The 22,223-nt window shown below is 40.7% G+C and overlaps 1 protein-coding gene across 3 annotated transcripts in view; it reads right to left on the bottom strand.

Annotated features, from left to right (window-relative positions):
* LOC138808758 (dermatan-sulfate epimerase-like) overlaps positions 1–22,223 on the bottom strand; it is a 45,651-nt gene that overhangs the window by 3,475 nt on the left and 19,953 nt on the right. Inside the window, exons 2-5 of one of the 3 annotated variants that reach the window (XM_069994942.1) lie at positions 16,953–17,421; positions 6,820–7,073; positions 4,244–4,483; positions 962–1,169 (exon numbers count right to left, since the gene is read on the bottom strand). In XM_069994942.1, the coding sequence (XP_069851043.1) occupies positions 962–1,169; positions 4,244–4,483; positions 6,820–7,073; positions 16,953–17,368 (1,118 nt within the window). In that variant the 5' untranslated portion in view covers positions 17,369–17,421. Of the gene's footprint in view, positions 1–961; positions 1,170–4,243; positions 4,484–6,819; positions 7,074–16,952; positions 17,422–22,223 lie in introns of those variants that run through there. The other 2 variants (XM_069994943.1, XM_069994944.1) reach the window with 2 other exon arrangements.

Below are 22,223 nucleotides of genomic sequence, written 5' to 3'. Positions count from 1 at the left end.
ACTGGCTTATATATTTAAACAATACAGAAGCAAGCTAAATAGTCATCTTTCTCTGAGTTTTTGGTTGTAGCATATTCCTATAAAGGCAGATGTTTTTAAATTCAAGTTAGATTTAGCATTAATCTAATTCCTAGAGTCACATTAAAGAACTCTCTTGGATTTTTAGTTATAGGTAATCTGAATGAAAGGGAATTGTTGCATATTAATTTTTAGGCCATATGTAAAAGTAGCTTAAAATGCTAGTTTAACTATAGACTGTCACAAATTTACTGTTTTTCTCCTTTATTGTTTAAACTCTGAAAGAAAAGAATAAAGAGAAGTAAACTATATAAGACTTACTTTGGATTTGAAAGATGATTTCACTAACTCCAAAAGGTATCAGGATTAATAACAAACTGGTGCCCCATCCTTATGATTTTAACTTAATGGATGCCAACAATATACTTGGCAATACTTGAAAAGAGAGACCCAAGCCTTTCCTGGGCTTAAAAGATTATGGCAAAAAAATTACACGGTCTCTTTATTATCAAAGCGAAGCTGTCAAATACTGTAAAAATACTTTAAAACACTTTTGAAAGTTTAGGAACAGCTTTGCTATTAGAAGATTATAATGCACCATTTACCAAAACCATATTGACTACTTCCTTTGGTGTGATTATCATAATAACTAGGACTTTTCTCCTTCCATGATTTCAAAAAAATGATGTAAAACCAAGGTCTGCTTATCAGTAACATATATAACACAACCCTAACACATCTCAAAGACTGGGAATAAAGATCAGGTCTTAAATGTGAAGAAACACATCTAATTGAGTTTTAAGACACTGATGGGATTTGAACTGATGTTGCACATACCCAATTGACATGGAGAAAGATTTTTAGACTAGTTTTCTGTGTAAATGTAAAGTATATGAATAGCACCCTGTACCGTTTCCTTGAATGCCAGCCCAATGTGCCATACCAGAGAAACTCTGTGTGCAGAGTGCACCAGCGCTGTCCTTTGGAGGGTGTTCCAGGGCCTTCCACTACACGGTTCCTCCTGATTTGGTCAGCCAGCCAGTTTCCACTGCCATTACGCAGAACAAATTTATCCAGGAACACTAATTGGCTTTCTGGACCATAAAACCAGTTGTAATTTGAGTCTGCAATAGCCACTGTTCTTTGAAATCCTGAAGAAGGAAGTTTAAAAACATGAAGGTAAGTTTAAAACTAGATTCCCAGAAAGATCTAAATAAGCATGTTCAAACCTAGTTACGAATTAGAATCAATGTATGTATCTTACTTAGATAAGAAAAATAAACCAAAGATGTTTCTATTCTATACCAAATGAAGTCATCAAAATCTCCCTGAGAGTCTACTACAGATCATGTGTGCAAGCCTCTGTTTGTGGCAATTTGTCATTGACTGGTAATAGGTGGGTCACACTTATCAATATGTGTATATGCTGCACCTCTTCTTTGTTTTCCAAAGTCTACACCATGTGCAATACTATTTGTATTTGTGGGTGCATATCCTCTCGTGAACACCAAGTTCCTTCACCTGGAATAAGCACTAACTCTGCCAATGCCCAACCTGTATTCTAGAAGAGATAACAGCACAAGATACTTTAAATTGACTTCAAAAACAAAAAGGAAAAATTATACTGTATATAAATTCAGGACAAAAACTCAATTCCCAGTAGAGATTCAGCAGAAGATTCACAAAGAGAAAATATATGGCTCAGCAAGCCAGGTGTCATCATTGCTAGAGAAGAAAAACAAATGCAAGACAGGATATACTACAAGATGCACATGAAAAAGAACAGAAGAAAACTCTAGAGCGGACAGAAATAATCATTACCAGAATATCAAAGGTAACAGAAAAAGAGAAGGCAAAAAAAAACCCAAAACAAAACCCAAACTCTCTCCTAAAATCTTACTATGATTGTATTTACATAATTTAAAACAAATGATTTTGCTTTCTAATGCTTTAGTAAATGCTCTTCCAAGTAAATCTTATTATAAAATATGGCATTCAAAAGTATCCATTTCTGGCTGGGAAGGTGGCTCAGTGGTAGAGTGCTTGCCTTGCATGCATGAGGCCCTGGGTTCAATTCCCCAGCACCACATAAGCAAAAAGAAAAAAAGGGAAACCATGGGACCTATGTGGTTTCCCTTATTTGTAATATCTAGTATATGTATGAGTCAAGCGGAAAAGGTCAGATAATGTGATGTCAGGAAAATGAACCCTTAGATGTGTATTTTAATGTTTTTTTCTTTCATGCATGTGTTTCTAACGCATTTATAAGATTATCTCTTTGTTGCTTTGTATGTCCCTCCCCCCACAGTATAACCCCTGCTTTCACTATATTTGATGTCAGTATAACTTGTGGAGGAGATGGGGAAAAACCAGTTGTTTAAGGATACAGGTGGACCTGTTGCAACAATGAGAAGTACAAGTTGTCATGTAGAAAACGAACTTTACAACTTTGGTGCGGGGGGGGGGGGGGAAGGGGGAGGAAGGAGAAGGATTGGGATTGGGGGGGAGGGGGGAGGCTGGGAAGGGATGTGAAGGGTAAACAAAGGAGGAGGCTGCAATGCTTGGTAAGAAATGTACGCATTATCCTGCCCATGTAATTGTAACTCCTCTGTACAGTATGTTCACAAATGAAATTAAATTAAATTTTAAAAATGTAAAAATAAAAAAAGAAAAAATGAAAAAGAAAAAAAGCCGGAAGTGGCTCTGTGGATCAAGTGGTAGAACGCTAGCCTTGAGCTGAAGAGCTGAGGGACAGCACCCAGGCCCAGGCCCACGACCGAACCCCCCCCCCCCCAAAAAAAATCCATTTCAATTCTGAGTTCTATAGAAGTACAGGACATGTTCTATTCCTCTTGAAATCCTCTGCGTACAATGCCTGACATATAGATGTTCAATAAAAGTATGATAAATTAATAAATAAACATGTAAGTGTTCCGCTTAGAAGCATTCCTATTGTTCTTCCTAGCAAGGAAGAGGCACAAGGTGCACCCAAACCCTGAAATGGCCAGCCATTATATCTCAACTCAAATGACAAATTCCTAGGAACTCTCAAAGGTCCCCTGTTCATTGCCACTATGCACTGCAAACTCTTCTGTGTGTCTAAGAATAAGTGATAAAGCAAGATTTTTTTTCTGAATTTACTCTGCAATATTTTTGATAACTAATTCAATAAAAGAGACTCTATTTAATCCATATATACACAACCTGAGAAAAATGACTTTACATACTGAATACTCTGTTGCAGGTCTAAAATCACCAAATAAAAATTCTATTTCTCAAAGGGAAAATATCTACCCTGAAGAAAAGTGACCTCTTGAACTTTCTCTAATATGCTAGTCCAGGTTTAGAAATAAGGAGTTATAAAGCTCTCTTAGAAATTAATAAACTACTACAACACACACACAAACTACTTGTGTTTTACATCCAGTTCTCCGAGAGGGTAAACTGCACAGCAATATGAAATTTGATGTTTTATAGCAAATTGCCTTTTTGTTTTCTATATTCTACACCATTTATTCCTATAAAATATTTAAAGAAATGCTACAGGTTCAATTCATTGTCTTTCATTTGGAATCATGTCTGTGTGCTTTGGAATAAACAATTTAAAATACAATACAATTATGCAGGAATAAAGAATAAAAATAAACTGGGATATAATCATTAATGTTTAAATCTTATTTTGAGTCATTATTTTCATGAACACTTCTGATTATTCAAGTTCAGATAAATGCAAAAATCAAAGTACAGTGGAGACTAGGAAAATATATTTGACACGTAAGCTTTATAGTACCTAAATTACAAATCCTCATGTTAGCTCCCAAAATGTCCTGGCTACATGCAGCTCTTGAATTCAACTTTTATGTGATTAAAAAAAAGGTACCAGCCATTGATAGTTCATTTCATTCCTTCACCCTTAGCTACAATCTTAGTTAAGGAGGCTGAGATCTGGTCAAAGGTCCAGGTCACCCCAGGCAGAAAATTCCACAAGATTCCATCTCCAAAATAGCAAAAGGCAAGGCTGGGGCATGGCTCAAGTTGTATAGCACCTGCTAGCAAGCATGAGGCTCTGAGTTTAAACCCCAGTACCACCAAGAAAACCAAATACTTGAATACAATGTGACAAATCCCACATATTTCATTTATTTTTCCTAGTCTAGCTCATTTTCATAAATGGAAAGAATTAACAATAGTGTAATGTTTTCCTATTTTAGCCTTCTTACTGTACCTGGCAAGATGGTTCTATACATAAAGGCAAAGTGTTGTTTAAGCCATGGATGGTCGAAGTGGTTGATGTCAAAGTGTCTCTGAACAAGAAACATGTATTGGAAGAGTGATCTGGTGGTATAGCTGCCATAGGCAACTCCTTCGTAGAGGGACCCATCTGTCACCTCTCTGAGCAGGACCAGAGATTTCTCCATGATGGTCAGAACTTGTTTGGTCCACAAGTAGGCCTCTTGTAAGTACCCTAAAGGGTGAGAAATACATGAAATAATGACTGTAACAAAATATAAACAAATAAAACCCTATGAGTATAGTGCCCAGGCCCTAAGTTCAAGCCCCATGACTGACCCAAAAAATCCCTAAGAGTTAACAGATCAGTTTATATTATTACAAATTGCACTTAGTAAAACTGTCAACTTTACAAATAATATCCTTTTAATCAAGGTATGTAGTAAGCACATGACATAGATTACAAAGTTTATTAAATAAATGGAGTTAAACACTTCAGAGAGTATCAAGAAAATTTCACAGGTAAGATCATAAGTTGCATGTAACTTTGTGCGTAAGACTAGCTTTGTACCTTGGAACTCCTATTCAATTTCCCTAAAAACTACTTGAAAATACTTCTTGAGTTTGTCACTTTGTATCATTATTTAACAGAATTTATAATACTCAGCAAAACATAATAAATGTGAAACAGCCTTTAGTTTCTAGAAGCACAGGACTTAAAATACAACACAACAGGGCTGGAATGGAAATTTAATGGTGAAAAAAAAACCATCTGGGAGTCACAAGTCTGCCAAAGTATGAACTACATGATTTCGTTCAAGTAGTTCTTCTACCTATCACATTTTTTTTTCTAGTCTCCCAACTGAAGATCCACAGTCTAAAATTTTACACCATCTTCTGGACTGAGATTGAGAAATTCTTGCTTTTAAAAGCAATGGTAAAAACTCACGTGTCTATAACATGTCTAATTTACACAGCACTGAACAAAGTCTCACATAATCCTTTTAACAATCACAATTATGCCTTGCTAATCTGAAACTATGGAAAGGCTGACTTGTTCTAGACTTTAGGCATGTGACTCAAAATAAACAAACTATAATCTGCACCTAGGACTTAAAGGTTTGATCTGTTTTGTTCATTTCTTTGTAAAGCACACAAAGCTCTACCTACTGGGTGGAGCCTTTAATGCTTTAGTGAAACAAATGTGTGTCATCTGAGTGCTGACTGCTCTACTGTGGCCAACAAGACGGGTTCAGCTACGTTGGGGTTTCCAGAGGCCCAAGTACCAGCAGCTCTGAGCCCAAGGCCAGGTCCCAAGTGAAGCACTGTGGACATACTGCTCTCAGGCTTAGTAGCATCGAGGTGACCAATAACTGCAGCCTGGCCCTTCCTGCCACTGCTCCACAATGAACTTGCCAACCCCACAGTTTCCCATCTCCACCCTCTAGCCTGTGGCTTTAAAATTCCAGTGATGGTCTTTTTCTTCTCTATGTCCTCCTCCTCCACAGACAACAATGTGACTGGTATCTCAAGACCCTGGATACCACAGTACTTGATTTCCTTTGAACTCTTCACTCTTTAGGCAATGTCTAACAAAATACTATTGTAGACTACTACAAGGGACTACAAAATATTCTGTCCCTTCAAGTCATTGATACTATTGTTGAGTTTTTCCTACAAGTCTTAATTATAAGTAATTATATTAAGTTGATGTTGTGATGTGACAAGTGAGAAAGCTAGATTTGGGTAAAATCTGTTGATGAATAATCTACAAAATGTTCATCCATTCATTCTTAATGGGGGAATATAAGCAAGCATTAAATTCTTTTCGATTTCAAAGTTCTGATATATATTTAATATTCTAATAATTCACTATGATCTTCTTTTCTTTTTAAATTATAACCTTATTATTATGGTGTTGTTCAGAGGAGTTACCATTTCATAAGGTAATGAGCACATTACTTTTTTTGGACAATGTCACCCGCCCCCCCTTCCTGTGCTTTCTCCCAGTTTCCCCCATCTGCTTTTCTGAAATACAATACTAGGCATTTATAGGTTTCCACAGGAGTTATAATTAAGTTAGATTACAAGAATAAAGAAAATACAACATGGAAAACTATAAAAAGTAGCTGAATAACCCATAAAAGTTACTTCTAATTTTGTCACATTATGAGCTAATCTGGTTATTTTGTTTAAAGAAAAAAGGGATACTGCGATTCACATCTGTGTGAGAGGAATATTCTTTTCAAATAATAAAACACCTATTTCATTTCAATAACATCATTTCTTCTAGATTGGCCGTCTTCACTATAATAATTCTCTGGAAAAATAAATATGGGACAATCATAAGCCATAATTAAATAACCCACAAGCTAATACAGCTAGAAGAAATTAAGAAAAAAGATATCCCTTAATTAACTGAGAGATGTCCTGGGTATTACTTCATCTGCTGGGATTAGTTAGGATCCAAGTAGAAACATGTACCCAAGAACACTCATTCAAAATGCTACATGGTAATAATGACTGATGCCAGCTCAGGTATCACCCCGGCCTTGATGAGATCACACCCACCTTGATTCATCAGAATTAGGCTTCCTGTGAGTAAAGCCATACAGTTGGTGGGCTGATGATTGTGCAGGTATTGAAAGCCCCATCCTCTCCGGTATGAAGTTTCATACATGTAGCCCGAGGCATTGGCAATCACTTCAAGAAACTTCTCCTGTTGTGTCTTGCTCAGGTAGTTGTACAAGAAGTCATAAGCAGTGGCAAACCCAACCAGGGAATGAGCCAGTGGGACTTCATCCCAAGGGGCATCTTTCACCAACCTGTAAAGAAAAATAAACCATGGAAAGGAGGGCATAAGAAGGGCTCACAGTTTTCATCGCTCTTCTGAAGAGTCTATTTCTCAAAACTAAAGAGCACAAATTACAACATAAACCAAGGGGTTTAATGACACACCACTCACTTCCCTCTACGGCAGACACAAGCATAAAAATCTGTCTCATATGAAAATTATAGCCCTACCACTTTCCTCTTCCAGCCTCTGGCAACATCAAGAGTTTACAAAATAGTTACTTCAGATTTTTTTTCCAATGATCGATAAAGGTAGCAGAAAATATCCAAAGACATGAAGCAACATGTAGTGGCAGTACCCACTTAGTACGGCTCTCACCAATGTCCATGTGCATAAAAAGCTCTTATTTCTATTCTCATGGCTGGCTTGCTGTAAGAGGGGAACAGAGCTAGCAGTCTTATTTCCTGCAGCTGCTCAGCACGAAGGTGTGAAGGTCAACATCCTTGACCTCTCAACCAGGACAGACCTATCTCATCAGCACCACACACAGGACAGCTGTTAAGGTGAGATGCCTCGCGCGAGCTGATTCCACCATGAAATTCCTGCATTGCATTCTTTCCCTAAAATGAACTGCATTTCCGCCAAAAGGTTTTCTGACACTTCCATAGATGTCTAAAAGCTGACTTCTGTGAAGTCTCTCATTGTCATGTCCTAGAGAGCCAAATTTCTGTTTTCCTGTCTATATTATCCTACAAATAGCTCAACAGTGTGTGGGCCTACACTAAACAGGAAGCAAAAATGGAACTTGCACAGTTAGAACTGTAAGGAATTATCCTGAAAATCCTCATCAACTGTGCGGGATGTAAGTGAGTAATCTCCAAGAGAGGGAAACAAATGGAGAGTGTACTGTATTCGGGGAGGTGGAAGAGATCCCAGTCAGTAATTAAGCTAAAGCTCAACTTTCTATGCCATGAAGCCCCCTTGCAATTGAGTGATTTTAAAATTCCTAAAAAATTAATACATTAGAAATCTTTTATTTTAAAGTACAATCATCAGCTGGACGCAGGTGGCTCACACCTGTAATCCTAGCTACTCAGGAGGCTGAGATCTGAGGATTGCGGTTCGAAGCCAGCCCGGCAGGAAAGTCCATGAGATACTTTTCTCCAATAAACCACTCAGAAAACTGGATGTGGTGCTGTGGCTCAAGTGGTAGAGTGCTAGCCTTGAGCTGAAGAGCTGAGGGACAGTGCCCAGGCCCAGAGTTCAAGCCCCACCACACAAAAAAAAATCATCAATACATAGATTTATAAGGGGTGATGAAAATCAACTTGGATATTCACTCATTCATTCATCCATTCATTTTTGTGTAAGTACCAGGGTTTGAACTCAGGGCCACTGCCTTCTGTGCTTGTTGACTGATGGCTGGTGCTCTGCCACTTGAATTATGCCTCCAGCCTGGCATTTTTGCTGGTGAATTGGAGATAAGAGTCTCACAGACGTCCTGCCCAAATTGGCTGGAGCTACAGTCTTTTAGGTCTCAGCTTCCTGAGTAGCGAGGATTATGAGTGTGGCCTACTAGTGCCCAGCTATTTTGAGATATTAATAACAAATGCAATGCAAGATGAAAAGCTCTGTGACAGTTGTCTCTAACAAAGTAATAGGTTTTCCCAATATTATTGCAGTTGATTAATCTTATTCATCCTGAGGAAACAAATGCAAACTTTTTGCAGGAGTTAATGAAAACTAAGATGCAGTGTTCCTTTCAAATAAAACTCAAGGTGAGAATGTTTTAAAATATTCTGAGAGACTACAGTTTCTAGACTATGTTTTGCACTGGAAGTGATACTGGTTTGACTTTCTCCAGTCACCCATCAGAACTTCTGTGTTTCACTTCTTTCCGTCCATTTCCCTCTTCTTAGGAAATACATTTGCAACTACATGTATGTAGAGCAGGTTTCTCTCTTCACCTTCCCAGCCCCCCCATGGCATTCACAATTGGATCCCCAATCATATATCAGTATGTGGCCGATAATAGACTAGGAAGAAAACAATGAAAGAACAAATCTATAAAACTAGGCTACCCTGTTTATAAGGAGTATATGATCATTATGACAGTAGGAATTTGGAGGATCCTTTTGCATTTAGTTGTAATTTCAACATTCAGTTCTCTCTCCTGGTGATAACAGCCTGGTGCTAAAAAAAAACAAGACTAATGAGTTTTTAAATTATTTGGTCACAGAAAAAGCTGCCTAGCTTTAACATGTCAGTTTGCCAGCATGTGTACTGTTTATAAACAGACACTGAGAATGTGACTTAATTCCCTACTTCTAGGAAAAGAACAACTCAGACTTCACGCTTGTTGCCAGAGTGCTGGGAACATGTTCTCCACTGACTCATGGGGATTGGTGTGCCAGACAGAGGCCAAATTACTGTTGTCCAGTCCAATACTACTCTACCATGTAATGGTGCATCTACAATGACAATATATACATCTGGCTGTAACATGGGTGTCAGTAACTCACTACTACCCATCAAATCCTCACATACCTGCATAACCCAAGAATTTATTTGTATGGATAATAGAACAGTTGATCTAGGGGCTGGGAAGGTGGCTCAGTGGTAGAGCGCTTGCCTTGCATGCATGAGGCCCTGGGTTCGATTCCTCAGCACCACATAAGCAAAAAGAAAAAAGCCGGAAGTGGTGCTGTGGCTCAAGTGGTAGAGCGCTAGCCTTGAGCTGAAGAGCTGAGGGACAGCGCCCAGGCCCAGAGTTCAGGCCCCAGGACCAGACCCCCCCCCCCAAAAAAAAAAGAATAGTTGATCTAATTCCCAACATTCATACAATATTGCAATGCAAATGATTTTGAAAATCTGTAGGCCTCCACAGAGTCTGCTTATTTCTCTTTTTTCGGGGGGGGGGAGGGAGGTCCAGTCGTAGGGTCTGAACTCTGGGCCTAGGCACTGTCCCTCAGCTCTTCAGCTCAAGGCTAGCGCGCTACCACATGAGCCATAGCACCACTTTCGGCTTTTTTTTTCTGCTTATGTGGTGCTGAGGAATGGAACCCAGGACCTCATGCATGCAAGGCAAGCGCTCTACCACTGAGCCACCTTCTCAGCCCCAGAGTTTGCTTATTTTAAGCGGTTTCCAATTTCACAAAATACTAACACAAATTGCAATAGTGGAAGCGACTGTATTTTACAGTCATGATAACCAATAGAAATTTGCTCCTAGCCTACAGGAAGCGACAGAAAAAATAAACCCTATCCATTTACATGAAGATTAAAAATATAAGCACAGAGATAAAGGTAATGGTAACACTAGCTTTGTATTGTAACGATAACAGAAGCACTTAAAGGTAACATCTGACACTTTATGCCACATCGTGTTTGACGGAGGCAAGGATATTTAGCTCCCATTTATTTGCAGGTAAGGAAACTGAACCTTAGACAAGCCAAGGAACATGCTCCAGATCACACAGTTTATAAACAGGACTGAAACACAGGAATTCTGGCCCCACAGAATTCTCCCTTAATCTCCATACCCTCTTCTTTAACTTATTTAACACCTCTGCCACTGGCTTCAAAGAACTGAAACTTTTCATTGACAAACTGACATTCAGTCAATGGGGGGTCCACTGGGACTTCTGAAAGGCAGCTTTAAAGTGAACAAAACCAAAGATCCTTTGTGGTTATCAGACCAGGAACATCCATGAATAGTGTATACACATAAGATAATGGACATCCGATATGAAGGATAAACAACCCATATGCGACTACAAACCAATGTGCTGAATAAAAACCAGTAACTATAAGGACTGTGAACAATGAGAGGCTCAAGAATGCAATGGACAAAGGAAAAGCTAACATCAATCATCAAGTTCTAGGCAGGCTTGGTAAGACTAGGATGGGTACCGGCAGGCAGAAGGAGCAGCTCAGGGCTAGCTGGTGAAGGTATTTCTGCCTAGACTCAGTGTCAGTGCGTGAAGGTCAGGGGAACTCCCACTGACTGCATGTCAAGTCAACTTGTGAGTGAGAAGTTTGAAAACCATAAAATCACAAAATGTACATCCTGGATGGGGACATGTTTCATGGTAAAGGTGATAATAGAACCCACTTTCTTTCAACTCTCAAAGGTATTTTCTTTCCCTCAAGGGCTCACACATTCAACATGGACAGAATCAACCAGAGCAAAATGAATTCAGAATAACAACGGTCAAGAATGGACTGGGTGTGGGGAGAGGTCCTAGGTATGATAAATACCAAGATAGCCACCAAGCAACACTGTATTGGTCAGCATTTTATTTCTGTGCCCAAACACCTGGGATAACTGGTAAGGAAGAAACAACTGAGCTCATGGGTTCAGTCCACTGCTGTTTGATCCAACTGTTTGGGACTGGGGTGTGGCATGGGGAGAAACATGGCGGACAAAAACTTCTCAGCTCCTGGGAGCCAAGAAGCAGAGTGAATTCTGTATACTCGTCCAGGTGTCCATCCCCCAGAGAATCCACTTCCTCTAAGCAAGAATTGCCCGCTCGAGTTTCTACTACTTCCCAGTAGAACCACCAGCTGGGGAATCAAGTCTTCAACATCTGACCCTTTACTGGAACATTCCAGAAGCAAACTATAACAATATACATGAGCCACTGTAACAGTTACTCTCTCTCTCTTACTGTCCTCCCCTTCTGACTGAATCAAATGGAGAATCCATTTGATCTGGCTGTGAATATGCAACTTGCAACCCAGGACCACCTTTTAAACAACTCTCTCTCTCTCTCTCTCTCTCTCTCTCTCTCTCTCTCTCTCTCTCTCTCTCTCTCTCTCTCTCTCTCTCTCTCTCTCTCTCTCCCTCTCTCTCCCTTCTTAAATGTATGGACAATGTACTTCTGACCTCCAAGAGGTCACGATTCAATGACTGGGGGAGATGGGGTGACTGGGGTCCCTGGAATCTGTCTTTTAAAGAATACCCTACATGCTGAAAGATCTGTCCAATTAAGCCTTGTGTAGATTTTCTTTTGTCCTAAATGTCTGTATAATGTATTCTTCTTCCTCACCCTCACTGTGGTTTCATTTCTTCCTAGATTAATATTAGAAGCTTCAAACCAGTTTCTCTTCCCCTGAGCCATCTCTGTCAGGCCATCTTACACACAAAGCTTTTGGACACAGGCTATGATGGAGCAAGCAATGACCTCCAAAGCGGTTATGGGGACACAGACAGAAAGTGAAGATGGACAGAAGCTTGGGTTAGGCAGGGCTAAATGTATTCCTTTAATCTGTAGGGCAGAGGAGATGAAAAAGTAGTAGCCACTTGCAGATACCTAAGGTAAAAATTGTCTACCTGGCTTGCTAAGACGCTAAGAACTCACTCATGCTATATTACTCTGTTTTCATAAACATCTATCTAGCACTAGCAAGAATGAAATGTTACCAAGACTCTCCATCTTAATAAGACTATTTAGTTAAGTATTCCATAAAAAAAAAAGATAAGCTGGCCACCGGTGGCTCACACCTATAACTCTAGCTGCTCAAGAGGCTGAAATCTAAGGCTCAGGTTTTGAAGCCAGCCCAGGCAGAAAAGTGTGTGAGATTCTTATCTTCAACTAACCACCAGAAAACCAGAAGAGGCTAGCTCAAGTGGCAGAGGGCTAGCCTAGAGCTAAAGGAGCTCAGAGAGTACCCACGACCCAAAGAGTTCAAGCCCCATGACCAACTAAATAAATAAACTTAAAAAATTATATCACTAAAACAGGTTTCAGATCTATATGCAGCTGTGGCCAACTAATATTTTTCCCTCAAGATATGGAACAAGGAATGCACATCATGCTTGCTAAATTCATATAATAGAAAATTGAAGAGCCAGATTGTAAAGACTTGTGGAAAGACTGTGTAACCCTATTTGTTCATATTACCTGTGCTTGTACGAAGCCCAGGTAATTCCATTAAAAGAGAGAGGATTTTTGCTGTCTTCAGTACAAGTTACAGCAACTGTGAAAGACCACACTGATCCCCCACGTTATAACCCCTGCTTTCACTGTATTTGATGTTGATATAATTTGTGGAGGGGAAGGGAAAAAACAAATTATTTAAATAGGGATACAGGTGGACCCATTGCAACAATGAGATGTACAAGTTGTTATGTCAAAAACAAACTTTACAACTTTGGAGGGGGGGAGGAGAATTAGGTAGGGGGAAAGGATGGGAAGGGATGGGAAGGGGAAACAAAGGAGGAGGCTACAATGCTTGATAAGAAATGTACTCATTATCTTGCCCATGTAATTGTAACCCCTCTGTACAGTATTTTACAATAATTTTTTTTAAAGACCATACTGAAGGACTGACTCCTGCCTTACTCAACCAGCCCAAGCAAGACACCAGGTGTGCGCCAACAGGCTTGGCCACATGTCAGTCTGCATGTAGGCTATTCCAACCTAAGCCTGTGACATTCCATTCTGGACCTAACCAAAAGTACCTAGTACTCTCCCCCCATCCCCAGTAATTACAGCCTGATTTTTACCCCCTTGTTTCCTTGTTAAGGCCCACATAAACCCAGCCCCAAAATCCAGTCCCTTGCATAACCGCCAAACCCCTGGGAAAGTCTGTGCCCCTTGATGGCAATAAACAGTCCTCGCCTGTTGCCGATTGAGTCTGGCCTATTCCTTTTCCATACTCTTCCATTTTCCTAACACATACTATATTTTAAAAGGCAATGGGTGGCACTAAAAGGCTAGGAAGTAGGACAGAGCCAGACAATCATCTCAGAGGCAAGCAGACCCTGAATCTTCTACAGAACATAACAGATCTAAAAAAGAATTTCTTGAGATTTCTTCTTGATGATGTATGATTATAGTTGCCATAAATTATCTTCAAGCTATTGTTCGAAAGAGGCATTATCATAACTATTTTATCCCAACCTGCATTTGAACTAGGTGGAGAACAGGACAGAGTACAAGTTAGCTGAGCAGCAAGAACTTAGTTTACTACTTAGCCCGTAGTCTTTTTTTTTTTGTGGGTCATAGGGCCTGAACTCTGGGCCTGGGCTTGTCCCTCAGCTCTTCAGCTCAAGGCTAGTACTCTACCATTTGAGCCACAGCGCTACTTCCAGCTTTTTCTGCTTATGTGGTGCTGAGGAATCAAACCCAGGGCCTCATGCATGCAAGGCAAGCGCTCTACCATTGAGCCACCTTCCCAGCCCAGCCCATAGTCATTTAAACACATTCTTTAGACAGAACTCAGCTCTTTTGCACACCTGACTTTGCTTCTCTTTCAACCCCCTCCCCCTCCACATAACTCTTCCTGCCACTAGGCTACCCATTTCCACTTTTGTCCAAGAATGCATTTAAAACAACATTTAAAGCAACATCTGCTTTTTTTTTTTTTAATGGCATTCAAAAAGGAGTTCCCAGTGCTCAGGTTCCTAACACATTTATGTACATTTTAAAGAAGCTAACTGATGTAAAAAGGCTTGTTAGCCGACAGTTACCTTACCCTTCTTCTATTGCCAAGATCTGAAGCTGGGTAAAAGTGGAGAGCTTTCTTAATGAAAGAAATAAGAAAGAGTGGGGCCGAAAGGGCGAGGGAAAAGGGAAAGAGAAAGAAAAATCATGAATGAGAGGAAAGTTGGGGGTTTGGGGCTGGGTTTCTGACAGCCCAGCATTTGTTTCCACCAGTCCACTTTAATGGATTCCAGGTGCATGCTGGGCCAAGTCTCACAGCCTTCATCACTGGAAGGTCATGAGAGGAAAACCTGATCTTTTCACTCTTGGCACTGTGGCTTCATGTGCTGGGGCCCAGCTACTTCCTCCCTGTTTTAAGTCTCAGCCTGAACTTGCAATTTAGAGAAGTAAAAAGCTGGAGAAACAGCTGTACAGAATTGCATTTGGAGCCCAGCAGGAATGCTGACAAGGGCACACCCACTCTTCATGTTATACTAAGCAATGTGAAACAAGAAAACTAACTGGTTCCTTTCAATATGACACTTTGCCTTTCCCTTTTTATGTTGTTATTTTGTTTTATTTTGTAAAAATGCCCTCAGACGGCACCATCCAGAAGTTTGCAATCTGTAGGCAAGGGTTTAATATTCAGTCTGTTGCAGAAAGGGGAGGAAAAAAAAAGAATACAATTACTTCTCTGTCCAAAAGTTCAACTTTGTTTCCCTCACAGGGTCTTCTGATTTCCTGTAGCCAACTGGCTCCAGCACAAAAGTGAAGTAATTCCTTTCCTCCATGATTTATGTTCTGCTTGATGATAAGTAAGCAAAAACATTGTAATGGGAGGAAAAAAATGATTCATAACAAATAAGTCCCTAAAACACAGCACCAGTTACAGAGTAGGTTAAATGGAAAATACTTTGTATCTAAAAGCTTAAAAGAATAAAGTTGCCACTTCACACATCCCTTTTGTAATCAGAATACTCATTTTAGTACAACTGCTTGCCAAGCACATAAAGCTAAGAGATTTACGTGAATTATCTTGTTCACTCCTTGGAACAATCATCCACACTTACAAAGGAAGAAGTTTATAGAAGTTACAGAATTTGCCAAAGGAGACTTGACTAATTAAAACGGCAGAGCCATGATGCAAACACTGGAGATCTGCCTGCACCTTCAAAGACCACTCTGCCAGTCCTTTTCTCCAGAGTTGACAATTCACAGCACAGCACTGAAGCCTGCTGTTCAGAAGCGCACACGGGATAACTAAATCTGTGCCAGCAGCTAGTTGTTTTTTATTTTAACAATTGTATTGCTGCAACAATCATATCTTAGATCTGTTTTGAATGCATTCCTCTACCCATTGATTCAGGTAAGACATGGTAAATTTAACATCCCTTTCCTTGATGACTTAGCATCTGTAGTCTTTTCCAATAACTGAACCTTTTGCTTTGTGTTCACTTCTGCAAGACCACTCTGCTAAGGAATATAAAGTCACATTCACAGCATCTCACATGCCAAGAGTTTAGCTGAGATACTCAATGGGGCTGAGATATGTGATGTAAGGGCACTGCCTGATAACTTCCTTTTTTAAAATAGGTCAAATTCTATAGAAGGATTAAGCTACACTGGAAAAAAAAGTGGCCTGGGTTAAACTCATCTCCTAGACTGTAACCCCTCTTCCCAGGACGGTTTAGTGACATTTGCTTGGGAGATCTTCCATGGAGGGATATATATTCCTGCACAAAACAGGCACAGGCTCTCGTCTCAGTCTACTGAAGTGGCAACGGCAGCACTATGCAATTCAGCAAACATGCACTGCAACGATGCTTAGAGAGTAGGGAATCTTTCATGAAACCCCCTGGAGAAGGTTCTCTGTGGTACTGCCAAGAACAGTTCTTTTACAGCATAAGTGACTTTACATATTGAGTATACTGTGCTGTATGCTACAGTATTCCTGTTTATATTTCTTCATAGCATTATTTTCTCCTGAGATTGGCTTATTCTTGTGCTGTTTATCATGGCCCTAGGAGCAACAAGCTACCCTATTGTAAGGAACAGCATAGATAGACATACATCTAGATTGTATAACTACTCTCTACAATGTTTGCAAGCTGACAAAGTCACCTCATGATGCATTTCCCACCACATCCCTGTCATTCGGTGATGCATGATGGTAGGCACATGTTTACCCAGGCGAAAGACATCTCAGCAGTCAACATGCTGCTGTTTACTCGGTCCAGCTAATCATCCTTTTCTTTGCTTAGGTCGCATCTAGGTGTTTTCGTTCTAATTTAAAACATGAAACTTACTAGGCCTTTTCAAACAGTGGGTCATTCAGAAACCAGAAGCAACACAAGCAGTAAGTAATCCTCTTCCCCAATACACATGCACATGAAGAAGTATGTGGAAATGTAGCCTGTGTGGCTGCACTTGAATGCGGATCACAACATTATACAGTTAAAAAGAACAAGACAAAAATCTACCAACTAGGCTGCGCTGCCATCCTCTCCATGTAGTCTTTGGCCATGTCTCGGGCTTCAATGCTGTCAGGATACAGCACACAGAACATTGCCAGGGCCCCCAGGTTGTTCCCATAGATTTCATTCCAGCGCGCACTGTAGTCCTTGGGATCCCAGGGAGGGAGGTACTCCAAGGGGCTGGACAGCATGGTGTGCACAGCCTCAGTGAGCTGGGCAGCGATGTGCTTGTGTGAGCTCGAGGCCCTGAGCTGGAGCTCCTCAACCTCAGCCCTGGAGAAGTACAGCATAGGGTGGCTGTCGTAGTTGGCATTCGTGAAAGGAATCATGACTTCTGGGTTCTCGTCGGTGACGTAGGCTGACACGAAGCAGAGCAAATGTATGAAAAACACACTGGGGGCTCCCCGTGTGTGAGTCCTCATCGTGGCATCAGATCTCCAAATCTCCAAGGCAGCCAAATCATCTTCAAAAGATCCTAGATGAGACACAAAGAAGAGCATGTGTCAGCCACCATGGGGAGCAAGGTGGACATAAAGAACATTGTAGCCAGGGAAAAGGGTTAAGTGTTGAAAAACAAAGATTAGCAATTTTAGTTTCTTCAATACAAAACTGTGGATGAGTAAGCTGGTTAAAGCCTGCAATCTTGAGGTGGAGATGAGGAAGATTAAGTTCAAGGCCAGTCTGGACAAAGAAAGGGCACAAAACTCCATCACAAACAAATGCTGAGAAGTTGGTAAATTCCTGTCATCACAGAGATAAGGATAGCACCAACAGGAGGATCGAAGTCCAAGGCCTGTTTGGACTTTATAATGTGATACTGACCTCAACAGTAACTACCACACACAGCTGGCCAAAGGGTTTATGCGGTAGAGTACCCGCCTAGCAAGCTCAAAGCCTGGATTTCAATCCCTAATTCCACCAAAAACAAACAAAAAAAGGACAACAAAAATCTGAGTTAGAATAAACTTACTAGTACCTAGTAAGTTTTTCTTCACATATTATCATGCACAAAATTTAGATTTTATGGTATATTTTAACATGTATACAAAGCCACAATAACCAAAAGCTAGTGGTGAACAGAGTCATCTGAAACATCTGAGTAAACCTTAACAAAATGGAAAATGCTGTACTTATGACTCCAGTCCCCTCCCTCCCCCTTCTCTCTTCTTCTTTATGCTGTGCATTCTAAACCAAGGATAAAGATTGGTACTTCTATGAGAGTAAAACAGAATGAACAATGTTAAGTACTCCCTTCATGTAAACAAAATATGAAGACCGAGAGAGGAAATATGTGCCAACCCAGTGGGTTCCTTGGCTGCCATCAAGCTAGAGCATGGTGAAGACCAACTAGAGGGCTGCTGGCAATCAAGGCCAATACACCTTCATTCAGAAAATATAATCTCAGGGCTGGGGATGTGGCTTAGTGGTAGCGTGCTTACCTAGCATGCATGAAGCCCTGAGCTTGATTCCTCAGTGCCACATAAACAGAAAAAGCCCAAAGTAGTACTGTGGCTCAAGTGGTAGAGTGATAGCCTTGAGCAAAAAGAAACACAGGGACAGTGCTCAGGCCCTGAGTTCAAGCCCCAGGACTGGTAAAAAAAAAAAAAAAAGGAAGGAAGGAAGGAAGGAAGGAAGGAAGGAAGGAAGGAAGGAAGGAAGGAAGGAAGGAAGGAAAGAAGGAAGGAAGGAAAGAAGGAAGGAAGGAAAGAAGGAGGGAAGGAAAGAAGGAAGGAAGGAAAGAAGGAGGGAGGGAGGGAGTCAAAGGCCCAAAGCAACATGGATGGATTTATCTTGTAATTTGACACTGTGGTCTGCTTTTTCATATTACATATGTGATTTTAGTGTCACCTCAGGAGCCAAATTTAAAACCAAACTTACACATTTTATTAATTACTGCATTTTTCTTCCCCTTTCTTTTTTGTTTTTGGCAGTACTGGGGTTTGAACTCAGGGCTTTGCACTTATTGGATAGGTGCTTTACAGTTTGAACCACACCTCTAGTCCAAGGACTTCACTTTCTCAAAAGCCCTTTCTTCCAGTGGTAAATACTGGCCAAAAGAAGGTTCTTTCAAATGTAGGAACACTTAAAGAAAAAAAACCCTCAGCCTATGTCCCACATCTGGGATACAGAAAGCATAAAATCCCCCAGAGGAAAGTCAGGGAATTCTTAAAATTCTTAAGAGGGGAAAGGTTATAGAAAGCAGACTAGAAAAAAGACAGTTTTATGTAAATAATGAACAGTGGTTTTCAATTATTAAAGAGAAAAGCCGATGGTGAAAAATCAGCCTCCCAAGCTGAACACAAACTATTTTTCCAAGGAAAAACTGCCTCATCACATTCAGAAGAGAGAAGGAAAAACAAAAAAACTTTCATGCACAGGGAAGGCCAGCTCAGAATCACAATGTGCTCTGTCTCCAAAAGAAAGGAACACGGTATCATCCATGTGGATACCACCTTGTCCTTAGACCATAAATGCTTAGACCAGACTAGACACACACTATGTGAAAATAAAATGGCAAAGGTTTTATGAAGCATTTCAGAATCAAGAGCAGAACTTGACGAACAACAACCAACCCCTACAAAACAGCCATGCTGAATAAAACATATCAAATAGAAATAACTCTTGGACTCTGCCAGTATTATGTCTAGCACCCCAAGTTTCAAGGCGGCTGGCTGGATCCTTCAAGGTCAGAGACCCAGCCAAAAGAAATAGTCTTCTGAGGTTAGGCCTGGGGAGGGGCATGGTCTTGGGCAATAGGCTGAGACTAAAGTAGCCTGAAGGGATTATTTCTTGCTCTTCTCATCAAACAGTACAGCTAACAAGTTTTTAATGCCTGTATGCATATATTAAATGCCCACAAGTCTGAGATTGGATGCTGTTATCAATGAAATGAGGGATTTAGGCACCCAGATGAGGGCAGACTGAAGGGTTCTTTTATAGGTCCTGCAGCCATACCATTAAAGTTCTAGAAGCTACTGGCCTTCAAGCTGTGTGTGTTGGGGGAGAGGAAAAACATGTGAAGGTATTTTCAGCTTTGGGGGAATAGGTTAATGAAAAAAAAAAGTGAAAACCAGAAATTTTCCATCTCAGATTCTGTACAAGCATTCTCTGAAAGCTGCAGAGTGACTGGTTTTATTCTCTCCTCGCCCCTCCCCCCCTGCTGCCTGCCCCATGCAGACCACCTGCCTATCCAGGCTCAGGGACCATAAGGTCCTCCACACTGTGGGGTCTTCACGTTCAATAGGATAAAACTCTCTTTATAACTGCAGTCACTTCTGCCCCATTGCTTCCCATTATATGGGGGCAGGCCCAAGTCCAGCCAAGCAAGAAGAAAGGACCCTGAAGCCCAGAATGCTATTCCCAGGCTGTCATTTCAACATGGCAAACTATTTTCAAAGGTTCCTTCGTTGCTGCTTCAAACGATGTGCAGTCACAGCAGAAAGGGGATGAGTACTCTGGAAAAGCCACACGGGCCAGTGCAAAAACTCACAGAAACAGGACTGCTAAAGAGACCTCAGGAATTGTGATACTGACAACTCTACGCTGTTTTCTTTGTCTCTGATTGTACCCAGCCCCCTACCTCTTCTCTCTCAGCTAGTAAGGCCTTGTGGATCCACCCAGGACTTTCACTGTATTGAGTATATAGCACATTGCTCAGGCATCACACTACACATTCTGTGTGCATTGCATTCTAGTATATGAAATTATCTCAGACCTAAACTCAGGCTTAGGATTGAGTAGAGATCTCATCACTGACATGAGCAAGTAAAAAGAAAATCCTGCTTCTTCTTATTTGAAGCCAAAGAAAGTTTAAAATTTTCCAGAAGAAAATGTCTGCCAGGAAATTTAAGGGAGAACACGTTACTCACGAAACCTAGACACTTAAATAACCTAATGTTATTCATTGGGGTTTTTATTTGTTTTTTAAAGATGTAAGGGGCCAGGCAGGGTGGCTATGTCTGTAATCCCAGTTACTTGGGAAGATGCAAATAGGAGGATCAACATTTGAGACACTGGCCCCCCCCAAAAAAATTGTTAGTAAGACCCTAACTTTCTTGTGCATTAGGAAAAACTAATTACCAAGTCAAGCCTCAGATGATCAAGTTTTTACCTAAAATATACTCAAGTTTAAAAGTTCCAAAAGAAAAGAAATGAACATGGCAAAAATGATCGAGTGTGGTACCTAAACGGACTACTTGATCCATTACAATGGTCAATGAAACAATGCCCATCAAAGGCTAAGAGGTTGATCAGAAAGACCCCAAAACTTACCTATCGCTTCTCTCCTCTCGCAGTCTTTTTCTCCCCCTGAAGACCCCCTTCAACACATGGTGCCTTTGAGGAATCGAGTGTGAACACTGGGAAGTCTACGGATAATCTATCAAGCAATTCACCCCTAGTTCGCTGTGCTTCAGAATTAGCAGAACTCAGCTCCCTTAAATCTCTGGCTCAGTTTAGGAGTTCAGCATTTCAATATGGCAAAAAATCACCAACTATTCACAGCAGCTAATTCTATTAATATATAGTTTGCAAGTCTCAGGAGGTTTCTAAAGGACGTAGGAGCCTCATCTCCCCTGAAATTTTCTTTTTCTTCTCTAGTATACCAATTTTTTTGGGGGGACTTGAACTCTGGGCCTGGGCACTGTCCCTCAGCTCTTCAGTTCAAGGCTCACGCTCTACCACTTGAGCCACAGCACCACTTCCAGTTTTCTGAGTGATTAATTGGAGATAAGAGTCTCATGGACTTTCTTGCCTGGGTTGGCTTTGAACCGCTATGCTCAGCCTCCTGAGTAGCTAGGATTACAGGCATGCGCCACCATACCCAGCTAGTATACCAATTTTTATTACCCAGCTTTCCTTCCCATTCTTTCTTCTTTTTGGGGGGAGGGGGGAAGAGGTCGGTCATGAGGCTTGAACTCAGGACCTAGGCACTGTCTCTGAGCTTTTCTGCTCAAGGCTAGCATTCTACCACTTTGAGGCACAGCACTGCTTCCTTGCCCATTCTTTTGTGTATACACTCTAGTAATTTAAGGATCACTGTTACTACAAGGCAATTCAGTCAACACAAGTATCTTTCTATATATGCCATATATATGTGTATGTATAATTCTGTTGTTGAGGTATCTGTCTGTCTGTCCTTCTGTCTGTCTGGCTGTCTCTCTCTCTCTCTCTGCATACTTAGTCCAAAAGAAATGAATTATAATTATCTTAAGTAGCTTTTCAAAAGAACTCAAAATTATTCTGCTTTAGTTCTGCTTCTGCTGCAGCTATTCCAAT

This window comes from Dipodomys merriami, unplaced genomic scaffold (assembly GCF_024711535.1).
Source record: "Dipodomys merriami isolate MVZ:Mamm:240054 unplaced genomic scaffold, mDipMer1.0.p SCAF_476, whole genome shotgun sequence".
Taxonomy (NCBI): domain Eukaryota; kingdom Metazoa; phylum Chordata; class Mammalia; order Rodentia; family Heteromyidae; genus Dipodomys; species Dipodomys merriami.
Note: the sequence above shows the minus strand (reverse complement) of the source record. Positions and strands in the feature narration are given on the sequence as shown.